Source organism: Pongo pygmaeus, chromosome 18 (genome assembly GCF_028885625.2).
Source record: "Pongo pygmaeus isolate AG05252 chromosome 18, NHGRI_mPonPyg2-v2.0_pri, whole genome shotgun sequence".
In the NCBI taxonomy this organism is placed as follows: domain Eukaryota; kingdom Metazoa; phylum Chordata; class Mammalia; order Primates; family Hominidae; genus Pongo; species Pongo pygmaeus.
Window position 1 is genome coordinate 26,836,094 of NC_072391.2, and position 20,388 is coordinate 26,856,481.

General features: G+C 43.8%; 1 protein-coding gene across 2 annotated transcripts in view; it reads left to right on the forward strand.

Moving 5' to 3' along the window:
* The window catches only part of PRKCB (protein kinase C beta), a 386,071-nt gene extending 367,194 nt beyond the window's left edge, over positions 1-18,877 (forward strand). The window contains exon 17 of one of the 2 annotated variants that reach the window (XM_054454155.2): positions 18,227-18,877. In XM_054454155.2, the coding sequence (XP_054310130.1) occupies positions 18,227-18,379 (153 nt within the window). In that variant the 3' untranslated portion in view covers positions 18,380-18,877. Of the gene's footprint in view, positions 1-12,612 lie in introns of both variants that reach the window. The other variant, XM_054454154.2, reaches the window with a different exon arrangement.
* The last annotated feature ends 1,511 nt before the right edge of the window (positions 18,878-20,388 follow it).

Here is a 20,388-nt window from a genome sequence, read left to right on the forward strand (position 1 = left end):
TCTCAAAAAAAAAAAAAAAAAAAAAAAGAAAAAGAAAAAGAAAAATAAAGCCACTGTCACTAGAGGAAAAGACAATGCCTGCTGGCTGGGCAGAAACAGCAGCTGTCCTTTCTGACTCTATCCTGGCCTTCTCCTTTGTGCATAAACCTGCTATGTCTTTTTCATGTTAAAAATCCCCTACCTCAAACCTGGGAATCCTCCTCACTACTACTCTTACTACTGCTATGACTACTACCCTACCTCACTTTGCATACAAACACACTTTTGAAAGAGTTGCCAGTTCCTGCTATTTCCACTTGATGACAATTTATTCTTTCCTCAGTTTGGTGCAATCTGGCTTCTGCTCCCACCATCCTATTGATATTTTTCTCATTGAGTCATCAATGACCTGAAAACTGCCTCTTCTCATAAGCTTGTCTCATCTTTCTTGACCTCACCATATTATTAGGTGCTCTAATCCTTTCTCCTTTAAAAAAATGTGAAAAAATAAAATATTCAAGCAACATCAAAAGCTACAAAGTGAAATTAAGGCTCCCCTCACCCATGGCTCCTAGCTAGGCTTCTTGGTTCTCCTTCTCAGAGACACCCACTGCAACCAGGTTCTTGTGTGACCTTCTAGAGAAGATGTGTTCAGGCCCAGAAATAGTCTACATCACACTAAGGATGTTAGCATGCTGTGTACAATTTCTGTATCTTGCATTATTCCCCTTTATCTTGGAGATTGTTTCTTATCTGCATATCTAACTCTACATCACCCTTTGAATAACTTCCTAGTTTCCTATATAAGTGAGTTTATCTGTAGGAAAAATGCAGAGTACCTTCGTTCTTTTTAAGCCCCTCTTCTCCTTCATTTTTATGACATTGTATGTCTGTCTTAGTCTGTTTTGTGCTGCTTTAAGAATACCTGAAACTGAGGCCTGGTGCAGTGGCTCATGCCTGTAATTCCAGCACTTTGGGAGGCTAACATGGGCAGATCACTTGAGCTTGAGCCCGCAAGTTTGAGACCAGCTTGGGGAACATGACAAAACTCTGTCTCTACACACCCAAAAATTACAAAAATTAACCAGGTGGGGTGGCACATGCCTGTAGTCCCAGCTACTCGGATGACTAAGGCAGGATTGCTCAAGCCTGGGAGGTCAAGGCTGCAGTGTCGTGGTCACAGCTTACTGCAGACTCAACCTCCCAGGCTTAAGCAATCCTCCTGCTCAAGTGACAGAGTGCTTACAATGAAAAGAAATTTATTTGGCTCATGGTTCTCGAGGATGGGAAGTACAAGATCAGGGGCTGCATCTGGAGAGGACCTTCTTGCTACATAGTAACCTGATAGAAGGCATCACATGGCAAGAGAGCACATGAGAGAGGGTAACTTACTTTTTAAATAAATTCACTCCCACAATAATAACATCAATCCAGTCACCTCCAAAAGTTCCCACCTCTCAACACTGTTGCATTGGGGATTAAGTTTCCAGCACAAGAACTTTGGGAGAACACATTCAAACCATATCACCACATTTGCTGATGTTCTTCCTACCTTCACAGCCACTCCCAATAGAAATTCCAACTCCACGAAGACTTCCAGTGACAGTTGAATTTGGAGGGTTGAGACCTGCTCATGACCCAGAAAGGAAAACAGAAAGCTTACTTTTTGTTTTGTTACAAGTGCAGTCTCTTAAAAATAACCACAAAATGCCCCCCCAAATGGCGTATGGAAAACAGCACAGAGATGGTGTGTGAATCTACTTGAAATGTCTTTCTAAGGAAGTGAGGCTTGGGTGGGAATGGAAATGCATCCCTTTTTCTCCCCATGGGTACACGTCTTTTTCTCACTTCCTCTAACTGGGAGCCCCAGGGCCTGGCTTTGTCTTGTAGCTTCCTGCCATGATGCACCAGGCTAAGTGGGAAGGTTTCTGTTCTATGTCTAAAGTAGCACTGGCAGGTCCTCATTCTGCTTGTAATTGGGATGGGAATATGGGTAGGAATTTGGGGTTTGGCAGAGTGTACAGGACCTCTTTCAAGCCAGAGCACAGCCCTATCAGACTTACTCAGTGGACAGGAATGGGTCAGTCAGCCCTCAGCAGCAACCACCAGCTACCATGTTAAGTATTTGATGTGAATTTTATCAAGTCATTCTCACCACACCCTACAAGAAACTTGAGCTTAGGGGACTTAGCTAACTTTCTTGAAGGTTGTATAGCTGGGAATTGTTGGAGCCAGGATTGGTACCCAGGTCAGCTTAACTTTTAAGTCCATGCCACACAATCAGATACATAGTATGAGGCAATGGGATGTAATGGAAAGCCTATGGGCTTTGGAATTGAACAGATGGGCTCTGGATCTTGGCTCTCCTACTTGACCCCATATGACCCGGAACAAACTGTTAACTCTTAAAATTATCTGTTAAGTAGAGATAATCCTTTTCCTGCCTATCTCACAGCCTTGTGGGAATCAAAGCTATAAAAAGATAGGCAAGTAGAAGGGATAATTACTATTTGAGGGTGAGTTTACTTGAAGCCAGCAATGTGGGTTTAGGATGAATGGTGAAGAATAGATAAGAAAAAAAAAATGATACTCTGTTGACATGGGAAGATGTTTAGAGTGTATTTCATCTAGTTTCTTTTAAAAAGCAAGCAAAAGAACGGAGTCATGGTTCCACCTTTGTCTAAAAACTAAAAAACAACCATTCATCTATTCATCCAGCCATCTAGGATACAGACCAAGATGTTAACATAATACAGAGATTTGGGGCGGCGGGATTAAGAAGGATTCTTTTGTGTGTTTTAAAATTTTTTATGGCCAGGCACAGAGGCTCACGCCTGTAATCCTAGCACTTTGGGAGGCCAAGGCAGGCAGATCACGAGGTCAGGAGTTCGAGACCAGCCTAGCCAACATAGTGAAACCCCATCTCTATTAAAAATACAAAAATTAGCTGGGTATGGTGATGGGCGCCTGTAGTCCCAGCTACTTGGGAGGCTGAGGCAGGAGAATCGCTTGAACCCAGGAGGTGGAGGTTGTAGTGAGCCGAGATTGTGCCACTGTACACCAGCCTGGGCGACAAAGTGAGACTTCATCTAAAAAAAAAATTTATTATTATAATTACTTTTTTTTTTTTTTCTTAGAGACAGGGTCTTACTCTGTCACCCAGGCTGACGTGAAGTGGAACAGTCATAGCTCACTGCAGCCTCCAATTCCTGGGCTCAAGGGATTCCCCCTGCCTCTGCCGCTTGAACAGCTGGGACCACAGGCATGCACCACCATGCCTGGCCAATTTTTAAAAAATTCTTTGTAGAGACAGGTTCTTGCTATGTTGCCCAGGCTGGTCTCAAACTCCTGACCTCAAGTGATCCTTCCACCTGGGCCTCCCAAAGTGCTGGTATTATAGGCATGCACCACCATGCCTGGCATCTTGGTGCTTTTTAATAGCTTGTTTGTTTCTGCGATAAATGTAGGAGACTGATAGAAGAGCCTGGATCTCTTGTCAAATCTAGGATCAAATCATGGTCAGATACTTAAACTCTCTAAACCCATTTTCTCATTGCACAGCAAGGACTTCATAGAGCTTTTGGGGGGATTAAAGGAGGTAAAGCTTGCAAAACACTTAACACAGTATCTGGCTCATAGTTAGTACTTAACATACACTATTATTTGTCCATTTGATTTTTTTTCATCCCTAGGTTCTAGAAATGCAGTGGTGAATAAAACAGATGTGATTTTGCTCTCATGTAGCTTACAGTCTAGGTGAGAACATAGACAATCAACAGAGAATGAACATGTATTAATAATTACAGATTGAGATATACCAGATTTTATTTCTGTGAAAGAAATGAACAGGATATCTTGACAGAGAATAACAGGAGGAAAGAATGAGGATCCACTTTATTTGAAGGCGGTCTGGTACAGCTTCTCTGACAAGGTGCCATTTAAACTGAGATCTGGAGGAAATCAAAACACTGGATGTTATTTTTTAATGAAAATTAAGAAAAGCAAGAGCAAAACAAAACAGACTTAGTATCAAACACAAAAGACCCCTCTCCTACTGACCTCCTCCCTAAATAAACATAAGAGATAAAAGATCCCTGATTGTAAGGGACCTTCATTATTAGCAGAAAAAGGAGACTCAAATCTCTCTTTTTTTCTGCCAAAACCCAGACCACAAATGACTTTTTTAAATGATCAAATATGTATGCAGCTTTGAGCATCTGATTCTCCCTGAGTGGGTCCCTCCTGTGTTTGGCTGTGGGAAACTGGAAGACATAAGAACGACCCTGCATTTCACTGTATGTGCACATGTAAAAAAGAAAAATACATTTGTCTTTTTGCCTAGGCTATGTAGCTTGGATGTCTTTTCATCGTGACCTTCTGGTCTTGTTAACCTGAAGGTGTCCTGGTGTCTTGATGGAGGCTGGGCAGGTAGCTCTCCTGAGCCACTAGCCTCATGTTATCAAACTCGGCTGGGCAACAGACAGCAGGGAGGAGCCTTATCCTCTCCTCCACCATCTTACCTTGTCCATGCCCTCTTTTTACCTCCATTTCTTCTCCAGGCTCTTTCCTTTCCTCCTCCAAAGAAGCAATGTCTCTCTTGCAGGTCTCACTCACGTGAGATGTCACTCCCTCCAGACAGAGTTCCTGGCCCTTCTTGGGTTCCTTTCCTCTGTGCTCAATGGCAGCACCTGTCCCATGGTCCCATGCAGTGGCCTATGTGTGCATCTGTGTCTTCTGCTAGATCTTAAGCTCAATGGGGACAAGAACAGGTACCCTCTTATGTATCGCCAGTGTCTGGCATGCTGCTAGGCAGAGGATCTACAAGACCCAAATATTAGCCTTCCTCATTATCCCTTAGCACCAAAATACACGTCAAAGCAACCACTTGTTTTAGAGTTTTTTCGTTTCATTTTGTTTTGAGACAGGGTCTCACTCTGTCACCCAGGCTGAAGTGCAGAGGCACGATTATAGCTGGCTGCAGTCTAAACCTCCTGGGCTCAAGTGATCCTCCGACTTCAGCCTTCCAAGAGCTGGGACTACAGGCATGTGGCGTCATGCCCTGAGAAGTTTTAAATTTTTGTAGAGACAGGGTCTTGCTATGTTGCCCAGGCTGGTCTCACACTCCTAGCCTCAAGCGATCTTCCTGCTGCCTTAGAGTGTTTTACTAAGATGAAGCATGTTAAAGTAGCATCAGGCTAACCTTAACAATTTACCCAAATACTCCCATTCTCTTTATTTCTATTTTTCAATTTCTTCCATGATAATTGCTCTCTCATATAAGATAGCTTTCACAGCTTCTTTTCTTGTTACAAAATAATAATAACAATACCTGATTGTTATGTAAATTTTAAAAATATAATCAAGCATAAAGGGGAAAAGGAAAAAATTAAAACCATCTGTAATTCTTCTAATCTCCATAAGCCTGTGTATAAAATATGTACAGATATTACATATACATTTGTTTATATAATTTATAGAATGGGAAGATATTGTACACACTGTTAGTAATTATATAACTATGTCATTTAATATTCTTCTATATCTTCTTTTAATTTTTAAGAGTGTTTTGCATGGTAATACATCAAATAGATGTATCATTATTTATTTAACTGTTTTTCCCTATTGGCCCATAGTAGATTCCCAATTTTTTTTTCCTCTGGCAATTATTTGATGAACACCCTGTATTTTGATGGGGTAAATCCAGGAGTATAGAGAAGAGGTCAGGAAAAGCCTCGTGGAGGAAGTGACACTGCTCTGGAGACAGAAAGGATGCACAGGAGATAGCTGGATGAATGGGGAAGGAATGGAAGACAAGTGTTCCTGGCAGAGGAGACAGCCTGTGCAAGGGCTTGGAGTCACCTCCAAGAGTTCATGAGTGTTCCAAGAACTGGAAATACTTCAGTATGGCTGGAGGGTGTCTCAGGGGGTGGGGGACATGGGCAGGGAAGGGGCCATTGACCAAGTGTCCAGGAACAGGTCCTAAATGGCTTAAGGAAGCCATGCTAAGGAGTGTGGGCTTTGGGCAATGGGGAGCTATTGCAGATAAGAGCAGGGAAATGGCATACTCCAGTCAGCATCTTTAAAAGATCCCTTTAGCTGGCCATGGTGGTGTACAGCTGTGGTCCCAAGCTACTCACAAGGCCAAGGCAAGAGGATCCCTTGAGCCTTGGAATTCAAGGTGGCAGTGAGCTATGATCACGCCACTGCACCCCAACCTGGGTAAGAGAGCAAGACCTTGTCTCAAAAAAACAAAACAAAACAAAACAAAAAGGAGATCCCTGTGGCAGTGGTGACCAAGCAACTCCACATTCAACAGCAAGACTCTGTTATTAACTCAATGAAACAGAAATTAAAAGAGAAGAGAAAAAGAAAAAGAGCTTACGTGTAACAGGTCACAGATAAGCTTTTCAAACTGTCTAGATTCTTAAATTCAGGAGCGTAATTCAACAAACCAACCTTCTTACTCCTCTCCTTAATCCTGAAAGAGGTGCTTGTGGTTTAAATTACCCAGTTGGTTTCTGGCCCCCATTCCTGTTCCAGGAGCCCCATTGATGTACCCTGATGACAAGGGGGTCGGATTTTCTTTTTTTTTTTTTAAGCTGAGTGAGGCTGAAGTGTTCACCCAAGACAAGCCAGAGAGGCAGGTGCAATCCATGGTGCGTTTTTAATTAGATGCCAGCCACCGAGCTGCCCATACTTCAAGGACACAGCAGGCAGGAAACTGATCTGGGCTGTGTCTCCCAAGGGCTGACGTCTCCATTTAGGGAGCGCTCCTGAAGCTAATGGTCAGTGACAGCTCCATTTGAAAAACACAGAAACACTAAACAGGGAGGCTGTGATCTGCCAGCCCTGTAAGCTGCTGATTAGCAGGGAAATCACACTCCCTCTCTATCGCACCCCTTTGGTTAACCCCTGTTCTTGCGTCTCCTCTGTGCTATCTCACTTAAAGATTTCATTGTTCTTTGAGGCAGGAGGGAGTGGGGAGAGGGAGGGGGAGGTTGTGGAGCTGCCAGAAGCTGTTTCACTGGCTCCCATCACAGCCTCTGGGGAGGCCCAGGCGAAGCAACAGCCTTCTGGTATGGATGGGAAATTAATGGTTTTTAAAGAAAAATGGTCCCTGAAGATGCTCCGTGTCTCAGCTAATGTGCTTCCTAGACTGGCTGGCTTGGGTTCCAACACCCAGGCCAAAGAAAGACACGCACAGGTCTGCCTTATAGCCACACCAGGATGCCAAACCAGCAGTCCCTGCCACCATCACCTCTTTGTTGTCTGCTTCACCTCCCTTTTCTACAGTCCTAGCCACCATTCCTTTCCTGTGGATGACTGTGGCAGTCTCTCCCCGATGCCATGGCCACCAATCTAGCTCCCCAAACCTCTGCAATCCCCACACTGCAGCTGAGGGGACTCCTTGACATGTCACCTGGAATTTTGAACTTATCAAAAAGGAAAGCAAATACTAAATTTCCCCCCTCAAATAGGCTCTACTCCTCGTGTTCCTCTCTTACTAAGTAGCTCAGGCCAAAAATGCCAGGGTCACCAACAATGCCTCACTTCTTCTCATACCCCACACCCGATCCATCAGCAAATCTTGTCAACTCTGAATTCAGAACATACCCCACATTTGAATGCATCTTTCCATCCCCCCACCAATCACCTTCTTTCAAGCCCCCATCATTCTTACCTGGATTATCGTAACCACCTCCTCACTGGTTGCACTGTTTCCGCTATTGTCCCCTGCTCATTTAATCTATCCTTGTACACCACACCAGTGATCCTGTTTAAATGTAAGTCAGGGCCGGTCTTGGTGGCTCACACCTGGAATTCCAGAACTTTGAGAGGCTAAGGTGGGAGGATCACTTGAGGACAGGAGTTTGAGACCAGCCTGGGCAACATAGCAAGACCCCCACACACACCCCGTGTCAACAACAACAACAAAAAATTAGTCCCGCGTTGTGGTGCACATCTGTAGTCCTAGCTACTCATGAGGCTAAAGTGGGAGGATTGCTTGAGCCCAGGAGTTTGAGGCTGCAGCGAGCTATGATCATGCCTCTGACTCAAGCATGGGCAACAGAGCAAGGCCATGTCTCTAAAACAATGAAATACTACAAAAACAAAACATATGTCATCATATCATTCAGGGCTCAACATTCTCCAGCAGTTTCTCATGGAGCTGAGATAAAAATCCACTGTCCTTACGTGGCCATCAAGGACCCTGCTCTGGCTCATGGCCCACTCTGTGGCCTCTTGGTCACTCTGCTCTGGCCATACTGACCTCATTGCTGTTTGGTGACTGTGCCAGGTGAGCTCTGTCTTGGGGCTTTTGCACTTGCAGCTCCCTCTGCCTAGCATGCCTTTCCTCCCGACATCCAGAGGGCACCCTCTCTCACTTCACTGAGGTCTTGCTCAAAGGCCATTTCCTCCAAGCTGAAAATGGCATCATTCTCACTCCATCCCCTGGCCTTTCTTTCTTTATTTTTTTATTTTATTTTATTTTATTTTTTTGAGACAGAGTCTCATTCTGTCGCCCAGGCTGGAGTGCAGTGGCTTGATCCCCGCTCACTGCAACCTCTGCCTCCTGGGCTCAAGTGATCCCCCACCACAGCCCTCCTGAGTAGCTGGGACCACAGATGTGCACCACCACACCCAGCTAATATTTGTATTTTTGGTAGAGATGGGGTTTCACCATGTTGCCTAAGCTGGTCATGAATTCCTGAGCTCAAGTGATCCACCATCCTCGGCCTCCCAAAGTGCTAGGATTACAGGCGTGAGCTACCCCCCCAGCCTTGGCTTTATTTTTCTTAACATCACTTATCTCCCTCTGGCACTAAAACATATATTCACATTTACAGTTACAGTCTTGTTTGTTGCTTCTCTTCCCCAGTAAAATGTAAGTTCCATGAAGCATGGATTTTGTATCATTTTCTACTAGCACAGAGCCTGGCACGTAGTGAGTGCTCAATAAATCCGTCTTGAATGAGAAAATGAATAAACAAATGAATGAATCTGGACAACAATCCTAACCACAGTGAGTTTACCCTGAGGGGTCATCCTTCTGTGGGAGCTTCCCTCCACTGGCCAGCAGAACAGACCCCAGGTCTTCATACTGTGTCAGAGAGTTCTCATTTTCTGATACCTGAAGCCAAGTTAACAAAAACAGCAGAAACAATTTAGCTTGGAATGACAAATAGGTTTCCTTAAGTCTGACAAGAGTCTTTTAAAAATTCAAGACTGTTTCCTTAGTATTTAAAACTTAAACACCGTGTAAATGCCCTATTATAGGAAACATACGCTGTCTGTCTGTGGGGATTTGGAGTAGAAAATGGGAACTAAATAATACTTGGAGCCATGATGCATTGATCACATACTCAGTACCTGTTACTTGCATTCTCTCATTTTATCCTCATATCACAACCCCAGTGTGATAGGAATTAAAATTGCTCCCATTTTACAAAAGAGGAAACTGAAACTTTAAGGAACTTGCCCAGAGTTGCACAGATAGTGGGCAGCATAATACCGGGGTTTGAATTCAGTCTACAGACTCACTTTTTTTTTTTTTTTGCAATGAAGTTTCCCTCTTGTTGCCCAGGCTGGAGTGCAATGGTGTCATCTCAGCTCACTGCAACCCCCGCCTCCCGGGTTCAAGTGATTCTCCTGCCTCAGCCTCCCAAGTAGCTGGGATTACAGGTGCCTGACACTACACCTGGCTAATTTTTTGTATTTTTAGTAGAGATGGGATTTCACCATGTTGGCCAGGCTGGTCTCAAACTCCTGACCTCAGGTGATCCACCCACCTCGGCCTCCCAAAGTTCAGGGGTTACTGGCATGAGCCACCGCGCCTGGCCCCAGACTCACTTTTACTCAGATAAGAAGTGAGCAGGAGGCAGAGGCTCTTGGAGACCTAAGTCCCTTGCATGCAGAGCAAATGCTTCTGCTTCCCTCAACAAAAAGGCTTTGAAGAAGAGCGTGCACCTCTTGACTTTCTCAATGTACCTTCACTCCTCCAGCAACTGAAGTTCAGTGGCAGCCCTCCATTTCTTATCAATATTGCCCCAGTTGCTAATTGCAATGATCCTTTTTCAGCAACTCTCCTGTTTGACCTCTTAAAGATATTTTAGTTATACCAATGCCCTTCACCTGGAGTTTCTCTCAGTCCTTAGCTTGGCTGATACTGTTCTCTCCTGGCTCTCCTCCTGCTGTCCTAAGACACTTTAAGGAGCATTTTTATCATGGGCAAATGGAAATAAAACACCTATTTCACAGAGTTGTTACATGAATGAAAAAGGTCATATATGCAAAAACACTTGGCAAATGTCTGTTTCATTGAAAGTGCTCACTGGTTTTTATTGCTCTTGTTATCTCTTTCCACTCCCCACATTCTGTGCTTTAAAAAAAAGAAAAAAGTTTTTTCAAGACCTCTCTCCTCCTGTGCTTTTTTTTTTTTTTTTTTTTTTTTTTTTTTTTTTTTTTTTTTCCGGTTTTGAGTCAAGGTCTCAATCACTGCCCAGGCTGGAGTGCAGTGGTACAATCTCTGCTCACTGCAACCTCTACCTCGCAGGCTCAAGCAATTCTCTCACCTCAGTTTCCTGAGTAGCTGGGACTATAGGCGTGCACCATCATGCCCAGCTAATTTTATAAAGACAGGGTTTTGCCATGTTGGTCAGGCTGGTCTCAAACGCATGATCTCAGGTGATCTGCCCACCTCGGCCTCCCAAAGTGCTGGGATTACAGGTGTGAACCACCACGCCTGGCCCAGAACCTGTACTTCTGACTCCCTCTGGTCATCACCAGGACTCTCATTGGCCTCTCAAAGTCGTTATCCAAAATGGAATTAATCATCTTTCTCAGTTTTCCCACTTTCCCTGTCTCAGTTCATACAACCATAGTCTCTGTCATTCAAACCAGAGACTTCATCATCCCCATCCTTGCCTTCCCGCCGGCCCCTTCCCCACTTCATTAGTCAATCAGCCACCAGGCTGCCACCGTACTTGTTTGTTTGTTTGTTTGTTTGTTTGTTTATTTATTTATTTTGAGAGAGAGTCTTGCTCTGTCACCCAGGCTGGAGTGCAGTGGCACGATCTCAGCCAACTGCAACCTCCGCCTCCTGGGTTCAAGCGATTCTCCTGCTTCAGCCTCCTGAGTAGCTGGGACTACAGGTGCCCATCACCACACCCGGCTAATTTTTGTATTTTTAGTAGAGATGGGGTTTCACCATGTTGACTAGGATGGTCTCGATCTCCTGACTTTGTGATCCACCCACCTCCTCCTCCCAAAGTGCTGGGATTACAGGCATGAGCCACTGTGCCCGGCCACTGTACTTGTAAAAATGGAGCCAGGAACTTGGGCTCTGATGTCAGGTGGACCTGGTTCATCTTGCTCTGCTATTGGTTTGCTGTGTGACCTTGAACAAATTACATAATCTCCCTGGTCTCAGTTCCCTCATCTATAAAATGGAGATAATAATAATACCCACTTCATAGGGCCACTGGGAAGATTAAATAAGGTAATGCAAGTAAAGAACTTTCCAGTAAAGAGCATTTTGCACTGGCTTATAGCAAATGCATAATAAATATCGGCAGTCATAATTATTATTACTCCTATTACTATTATACTATTAGGTTGTGGTTACCTCGTAGAGATACTGTGTTGGAAACACATAGAGCTTTTGTGCAAATGGGTTTTGCTGGCAAAGAACAAGGAACCCCAAATTAGCGGTTTGCCCCTTCTCATTAGGTGGGAATTAGCATGTATAGGTGTGAGCATTCATGCATGCATGCACACATGTGCAGACATGTACATACACATATGTGTTATAACTCTGCCTCAGATAGGGGCCTTTTTAATATAGAAAGACCAGCAGGATGGGTGAGAAATGGCAATGATTTTCTCTCTAGAACCTGATTGCTTCACCAAACAATGGCTTGTACTTCCTCCCACATCCCTCCTTCCTAATTGAAGAGGGAATGGCTGAATTTGCCTCCTGGCACCTTGCATTTGATGGTCGGTGACTGATCCAGCTAACCAGGGGCCTCGTGGTTGTCCAGGCGTGCAAGCATCAAACCCAGATCTTCACTGGGTTCTTCCTCCATTGGCTGGAGTTTATAAATTGTATTCTGTTAAGTTGGAAAACATCCACTTCTCCTGATTGAGAGCTGGAGGACAGCACTTTGAGGGGTCTGCTACTATAAATACTGGGATCTCCCAGGTGACGTATAAATGGGTCATTACTTTGCATCTTGTACCACCTGAAACATCTCAGGTGCCTTAATCCCATGTTTTCCAACAGATGAACTTGGCTGACTTCTCAGGGTGGGTTGGGGGGACATGCCACATGCCTTCGGCCCCACCATCTCATGCCTTTGCCATCCATCTCCTGACTGCCCAGAAGGACACCAGGAGCAGCTCATGAGCTATAAAAACTGAAGGTCGGGAACCCAAGGTCGTGCACCAAAGGTCATGAGAATTTTGCATTTTATGTTGCTCTCATTTCTGATCATTTGAAACAACCTCTCTGAGTTTCTGAAAGGGAAGGGGATGGAGAAAAGCACACCCAGTTATGCTAGGTTCTGTTTTATTTTGACTTTTGTTTTTGTTTTTTTCCCACCCACCACAAGTTCTTTTCTTCCCCTCTCATAGTGTGGGCGAAATGCTGAAAACTTCGACCGATTTTTCACCCGCCATCCACCAGTCCTAACACCTCCCGACCAGGAAGTCATCAGGAATATTGACCAATCAGAATTCGAAGGATTTTCCTTTGTTAACTCTGAATTTTTAAAACCCGAAGTCAAGAGCTAAGTAGATGTGTAGATCTCCGTCCTTCATTTCTGTCATTCAAGCTCAACGGCTATTGTGGTGACATTTTTATGTTTTTCATTGCCAAGTTGCATCCATGTTTGATTTTCTGATGAGACTAGAGTGACAGTGTTTCAGAACCCAAATGTCCTCAGGTAGTTTGGAGCATCTCTATGAGATGGGATTATGCAGATGGCCTATGGAAAATGCAGCTGCATAATTAACACATTATCAAAGTCCTCTTACAATTTATTTTCCGCAGCATGTCAGCTAAGTAGACCCAATGGGGAGAGAAAATGCCTGCTTTCTTTCCCTCTTTTTCTGCACTGCCATATTCACCCCCAACCATCCAATCTGTGGATAATTGGATGTTAGCAGTACTCTTCCACTTCCGGGCCTGGAGCTTGGCTGGTATCCAAGTGTATGGTTGCTTTGCCTAAGAGGAATCCCTCTATTTCACCTGTTCTGGAGGCACCAGACCTTGAAAAGAACATGTTCAAAATAAATGTTATTTGTTATTTTTGTAAACTCAAAGTTAAGATGATCAAAGTTCTAAAATTCCAAGAATGTGCTTTTAGACGGTCTCAATCTAAAAGCACTTCAAGGGGTCAAAGGGCAACCAGCTTGGGTGCTACCTCAGTGTTGTAGTTTCTGATACTTTATGTCTTTGCTCACCCTCATCCCCAAACTACTTGAAAAGGGCATTTGGCACCACTCCCTGAAACAACACAGTCACTCTAGCAAGGCCCCCAAAGGGCCCTGGTTTTACATTACATTTCAAACTTTATTTGCTTTGGGGTTTTGTTTCTGTTGTTGTTCAAATGCAAAAAAAAGAAAAAAAAAGATGACTCACATTGTTACACATGCTTTAAAATATGTGTTCAAATGTTATTAACCACAATGACAACTTGCTTTGATTTAACCAAGAAGTCGGCTGCGGAGCCTAGCAGACTCAGGCCTGTGGGAATGGGATTTGTTACAAATCTAGGTTTGTTACTGGCTTTAGAAAGCTAATGAAGTGCTCTGAAAAAGACACTTTCTTGAAACAAAGATGGTTGTATTCCTCACTTTGATGTTGTTTTGCAAGATGTTTGTGGAAATGTTCATTTGTATCTGGATCTCTGTTATGTGCCATTTTTCTTCTAGCATCGAGATACAATAAAAAAAAAGAAAAGAAGAAGAAATACTATTTTAAGGAAAACTGATCTTTTTGAAAAACATGGACCTAAACTACAAAGTGGGAACTGAGGAGGGAACTCAGGAGAAAGGAACTAACTGCGGAGCTTTAATCTTGGCCCCAGTGTTCAGCCACTTGGAGGGGCGGGGGCTGTGGCCCATTCAGGGGCTGCTGGAGGCCTGTAGTGGGGTGGGATGACCTGGCCAGAGCCAACGAGGATACTGGAACTCAAAGTCAAGTTTAGAGACCAGCTGGGAACGTGAATGGGGCTCTTGATTTTCTTATCAAAATCACCACTCCTCCCAGCTTGGGCTAAATATTCTTTCTAGCAAGCAGCTTTGTGAGCTCCCTGAAGCCCCAGGAAACCCTTGGGTGGGAGAAATTTCATTTCTGTCTGAGCGGATTAAGACAGCAGGTGACTCCTCCTCCTCGCCTGCCGTGTCCTGCTATTCTCAGGCAGCTCTAAGGAGAATTCTTATCACAGTTCAAGTGATTTCCAGAAGTTCCAGGGCTTCTGAGAGACCATCAAGGGAACTTTAACAACTTGACAAATGTCCTTGAAGTAAGATGTCTCATCTTTAGGGAAAAATGGGGTTTGGATTTCTGCTTAGGCAAAGTCTCCTGCAGTTCATCCTTCTCTGTCCTCTTCTTGCTTCAGGCTTGGGGACCGTCCCTGCTGTCCCCACTGTAGTGGCAATCAGGACCTAAGGTGAAGCAAACTTGAAGTTCTAGCTGACAAGTTTAGGCAGTAAGAGAAGGAGGGAAATCGGAGCAAGGCTCCCTCACTTTATTGTTGAGAAACTGGCATCTGGAAAGAGGAATGAACTTGCCCAAAGTCAGTCAGCTGGGATAAAAACCTGGGTGTCCTGTCCAGAAAGTGCAGGGCACTTTCTGCTCTGTAGCAAGGCAACAGGCATCTCTGAATCAGGCCCACCAACACGCCCGTATCTGGTGGTTGGATCATGATCCCAGATGAGGGATCCCATTGAGGTCCCGTATCTGGTGGTTGGATCATGATCCCAGATGAGGGATCCCATTGAGGTCCCGTATCTGGTGGTTGGATCATGATCCCAGATGAGGGATCCCATTGAGGTCCCGTATCTGGTGGTTGGATCATGATCCCAGATGAGGGATCCCATTGAGGTCCCGTATCTGGTGGTTGGATCATTATCCCAGATGAGGGATCCCATTGAGGTCCCGTATCTGGTGATTGGATCATGATCCCAGGTGAGGGATCCCATTGAGGTCCCGTATCTGGTGGTTAGATCATGATCCCAGGTGAGGGATCCCATTGAGGTCCCTCATCTGGTGGTTGGATCATGATCCCATTTTGCTTGGACATGCTCTCAGGAAGACAAAAACCATGGAGAAACACTAGGCCATTGACAAATGATCTGAGACAACTTTAGAAAACAATGTAGGATGAATGGAAAGAGAAAGAGAGAGAAAGAGAAAGAAAGGAAGAAAGAAAAAGAAGGAAAGAAAGAAAGAGGAAGGAAGGAAGGAAAGAAGGAAGGAAGGAATATAGTGTGTATAAATACTGCACTCAACATTTTCCAAATTCTTGCCATTATTTTTCAAAAGTTTAATAGTTTGCAGAAATAGATACTCAAGCCAAAGTCTGTTTTAGAGAAACTTTCCATGGAAAGTCAGAATTTCTACCACTTCCTTTTCTATCCACATTTCCAGTGCAGAAGAAACTGAGAAACAGAGCTTTTTGAAGAGAGGACAGGGCCATAGCCACAAGGGCCTTCTTGGGGGATTAATGGGAGGTCAGTAGAATTAATAACCCTCCTTGGATGAGTGCTACTGTTCTCACATGGCTTCAGATGCTATCAACCTCAAAGAAATGATCTCAACAGAGAGGCTTATTCTCTCCCAACTTCTACGGTAAAATCCAGGAGTGTTTTCTCTGGGGATCTGCCCGCAGGACAAAGTCCATAAAAGCAAGTCCTGTCTGGACCATGTGGTTATCTGAAGTATCAGCCATCACCAGCACAACAAATGGGGCAGGGCTTTCCAAGGTGGGGCTGGTCAGAAGCGAATGTTTGATAAGATGATCACAGGCAGGGAAAGTGAAATAGGGTTGATGAGACCAGGGGAGACCTAAAAAAAAAGGCAGCTTTGTGTCTTCTAGCTCCAAATATACCTGCCTTTTAGCTCACACACTGTCCTGGAGTTCTCAGACCTTTAGGGGCCCTAACACAGTTCAGTTTATACAGGGGTTCAAAAGGGACAGTGGCCCATTTGGGAGACCTTTAGGATCAATGGGAATAAATTCCATTGTTTTGCCTCACAGTAAAGTTTCTGGCTCGGGGGCAATTATAAGTTGCAAAAAGGATAGAGGCATATCCCAAGTCTTCCTTCATTCCACAAATAATTACAAACAACCTACTGTGTGCCAGGCACTATTCTTAGCACTGGAAATACACTAGTGAAGAAGCAGATGAGGACCCTGTTTATTGTTTCTCTCCAAGAAATTCTCTAACAATATTGTTTCTTGGAGAGAAATAATAAATAAACAAGACAATTTCTGAAAGCAATAAGTGCAATCAAGATAATTAAAGGATGCTAAAGTGTGACTTGTGGGGATTGGGAGAGAGATGCACAATCAGTATTAAAGAGGAGGCATTCGATCTTTGTTGTGAACACCGGAAGTAACATGCTGAGCGCCTGGGGGATGGAAACTCCTATAGCACCCCACAGGCTAACAGCAGGCAGGACAAGACAAACAGAGCAGGTGGGACATGGTAGAGATGGACCCCACCCAGGAAACAGCTCTGTCAGCATCTTAGCCTGCCCCACTCTAGCCACACATACCCACGTGCACTCCTGAGTTCAGTGTGCCCACCTCACTCCCACACCCTCACATAGACATGGCGAGAGTAAGGAGGGAACTCCATAGAAACATTTTACCTATCTCAGGGGAGCAGCCACAAAGAAGCAAGTCTTGTAAAAGGTGTTTTGCAAAGGACAGTGAACCCAGCAATGAGAGATCCCTAACACCTAGTGCCCATTAGGGGGCTAAACCTAAAGCCTGGGTGGTGATGGCTCAAAAGTTAATGAGTCAGTGAATCCTTACCGACCCCCTGGCCTTTATAATCTGAGGCAACTTTGGCTGCAGCCCGGGAATGTGCAGGGCACTAGGGAATCCAAGGCCTTCTTCCCTGGTTGTCTTGTAATAAAACAGCCATTGGGTTGTCCCTCCAGTCCGAGGGACTGAGATGAGGCCTACGTAGCAGCGATGTGGTCAGGTAAAAATCAGGAACCCACTGAAATCTTGGGCAAGCCACCCTGCCTGCTTGTGCCTCGGTTCTCTCATATGTCATATATAGGAGGTGAGGACTCCAGCTCTACCTGCCCCAGGTGGGTGTGGTGATGATGAGGAAAGACAAGAGGCTTGCAAGGACCCTGAAGAGGTCGGAGCATCATACAGATTCCTTTATTAGCCCACATTCTGATGTTCCCTGCTGAGACTTGCCCCAAGCAATTGCTAGTAAAAGGGGGTTAATTTCTTCTCCACCTCTCTACTGAACAAAAAAAGAAAAGCCAGACTTACTAGGAGAATCTAGTTGCTTTGGGTTTCTTTTGTTTTGTTTTATTTTGTTTTAAGGCTCCCCTTACACACCCTCCTTTAAGCTTTGGGTTTTCTCTCTTATAGTTTGTTGACTAGATACAAGCTAAAAATGTCTTTGGAGAGAACTTCTGCCTGATAAACACCCAATTCTAGACTGTGGGTGGATTTTCGAGTTGACAGTGGTCAATTCCTTTCATTAAGCAGTGATCTGATTTCTCCACATGGCCATTCTGCCCAAAGTAGATGGGCAGCAGTTCACCTTTTCAAAGAAAGAGGTCTTCTAGCCACCTGGGCTGCTACTGAATGGTTTTCTCCAGGACGCTCTACCTAATGATTATTTCTATAACATTAAGCATGGTAATAAGTAGCTTCCAATTCAATTCATCCTAAAGCCAAAGAAAATACAGCACCACACACACACACACACACACACACACACACACACTCCACTTTATGGCAATTCTTAACTGAAATTCAATGACTTACTTTTTTTCTTAGAAAATTTCCACCACGTTTCTATCCCCAAGCCAACATACAATGTGAAATGAAAGCTAGTACATGGAGTGCAGCTGCTAAAAATTTTCGGCACAGGGCTCTTTCTGACTCTGCTCATGAGATGGTATCAGCCACCCAATGACTGGCGTATCTTGGTCCTGTGTCTTTCTTCTTATGCTGTGTTAATGTGTTTACTTTCCATTTGGCAGAGAGACAAGAGAGACACCTCCAACTTCGACAAAGAGTTCACCAGACAGCCTGTGGAACTGACCCCCACTGATAAACTCTTCATCATGAACTTGGACCAAAATGAATTTGCTGGCTTCTCTTATACTAACCCAGAGTTTGTCATTAATGTGTAGGTGAATGCAAACTCCATCGTTGAGCCTGCAGTGTAAGACTTCAGGCCAAGCGTATGTATCAATTCTAGTCTTCCAGGATTCACGGTGCACATGCTGGCATTCAACATGTGGAAAGCTTGTCTTAGAGGGCTTTTCTTTGTATGTGTAGCTTGCTAGTTTGTTTTCTACATTTGAAAATGTTTAGTTTAGAATAAGCGCATTATCCAATTATAGAGGTACAATTTTCCAAACTTCCAGAAACTCATCAAATAAACAGACAGTGTCAAAACTACTGTGTCTGATACCAAAATGCTTCAGTATTTGTAATTTTTCAAGTCAGAAGCTGATGTTCCTGGTAAAAGTTTTTACAGTTATTCTATAATATCTTCTTTGAATGCTAAGCATGACTGATATTTTTAAAAATTGTGAGTAAGCTTTGCAATTACTGTGAGCTATTGTCTCTTGGAGGAAGTTTTTTGTTTAAGAATTGATATGATTAAACTGAATTAATATATGCAAGCTCTTGTTTATATGTCTTTTCTTAAATAGACTATGTTATAGAGGTTACAAACTGAAGATCCAGTTTGTAGCCATTAGATAAGCTTAATTTTACTCACATGGAATTTTACTTAATCAAAACCATTGTGAACATGAAAAAATTAGATACTTTATATAAATTCCTGGACCTTTAGATTCCCTTGAAAAAAGAAACAAAAGACTAGCAGCTCTGAGCCTATGTTTCCACATGGAAATAATTCTACAGAACTGAGAAATGCTGTCTCCTTTAAAAGCAGTGTATGTTCTCATTTTGCCACAGTCTCCACCACCCCCTATTGTCTTATACCCTCCATCCACTTCCCTGGCTGCTATAGCCACTTGAGGTTGAAACCTCTGTCATTTGTGAGTCACAGGTTTGAGGACCTTAATATTTTCTGTGCCCTTAATCAGGGTATGTGCGCAGCCACCCACTCAATGTGATTCGTGTTTATTAAGCTTATGTATCAAGCACAAGATACATAAGATTTTATTCCAGCCATGACAAAAGTCAGGAAAGAGGCTGGTGTCAGTGCAGAGAGAATCCTTTGTTTGTTGTCCATGAGGATGTTGCTATTTGTAAAATGACTTACCTTTGACTTATACTCTCCTAATTTAGCTAAGCACCTGCCAAAAAGAGGGGGCAGTATAAGCCATTTTTTTTTCAACAGCTTGTCCAGAGAGGCCCAGGAGAAGAGGGAGAAATAAGGGAGACTGCTTCTAAACCCCGCTGGCATGATAAGGACCCGCACTCTCTCAGAGCAGAGTGGCACAGTACTGAATCACTGGGTGTCAATCTAATACCTTCTTCTCTGAATGAAGTCATGCTTCTATTTTCTTTTCAAAAGATATAGTAATCCAATCTGTAGCACATGCCTTTGTAGCTGCTAAGGCTACTGGGTAGCAGAAAAGAGCAAACGTGTTCACGCTACGTACATTATGACTCTCTACAGAGTGTATTCATCTCTTCCCTTCTTGAAAGAGCCTCAGTAAATGGAGCATTGGAAAGATACAGTGAATCCATTGATCTTACCTAGTGCACTAATCTTTGCAGAATTTTAGAAAGTCTGCCAGTTAAATTTGGCTGAAGCCCATTTAAACTTCAGGAAGAAACAGTGCTCTAGGCATCACATTTAGAAAACAAAAATACCTGGGATTCTACAGATGTTTGAACATGCATTCCATTTAAGACAGTATTATATAGAAGAGGTTACCATTGCTGCCTCTTATTCCTTCTCATTCCATGCCAGCTTCTCAAACTTCCCCCTCTGCCAGATATAAACCCATCTTTCATTTAATAAATATTGAGCCCCGACTCTGAGCCAAGCACAGTTCTGGGTACTGGTGTTACAGAGACCAATAAGATAGTCCAGAACTCCCCACTTGTAGGGACAACATGGCTGCAGAAATCCTGGCCTCTCATCCTTCTAGGATCATGTCCAGTGAGAAAGAGTGGGAGCTCCTGTAAAAGTATTGTAGTTTATTCCAGTTGACTC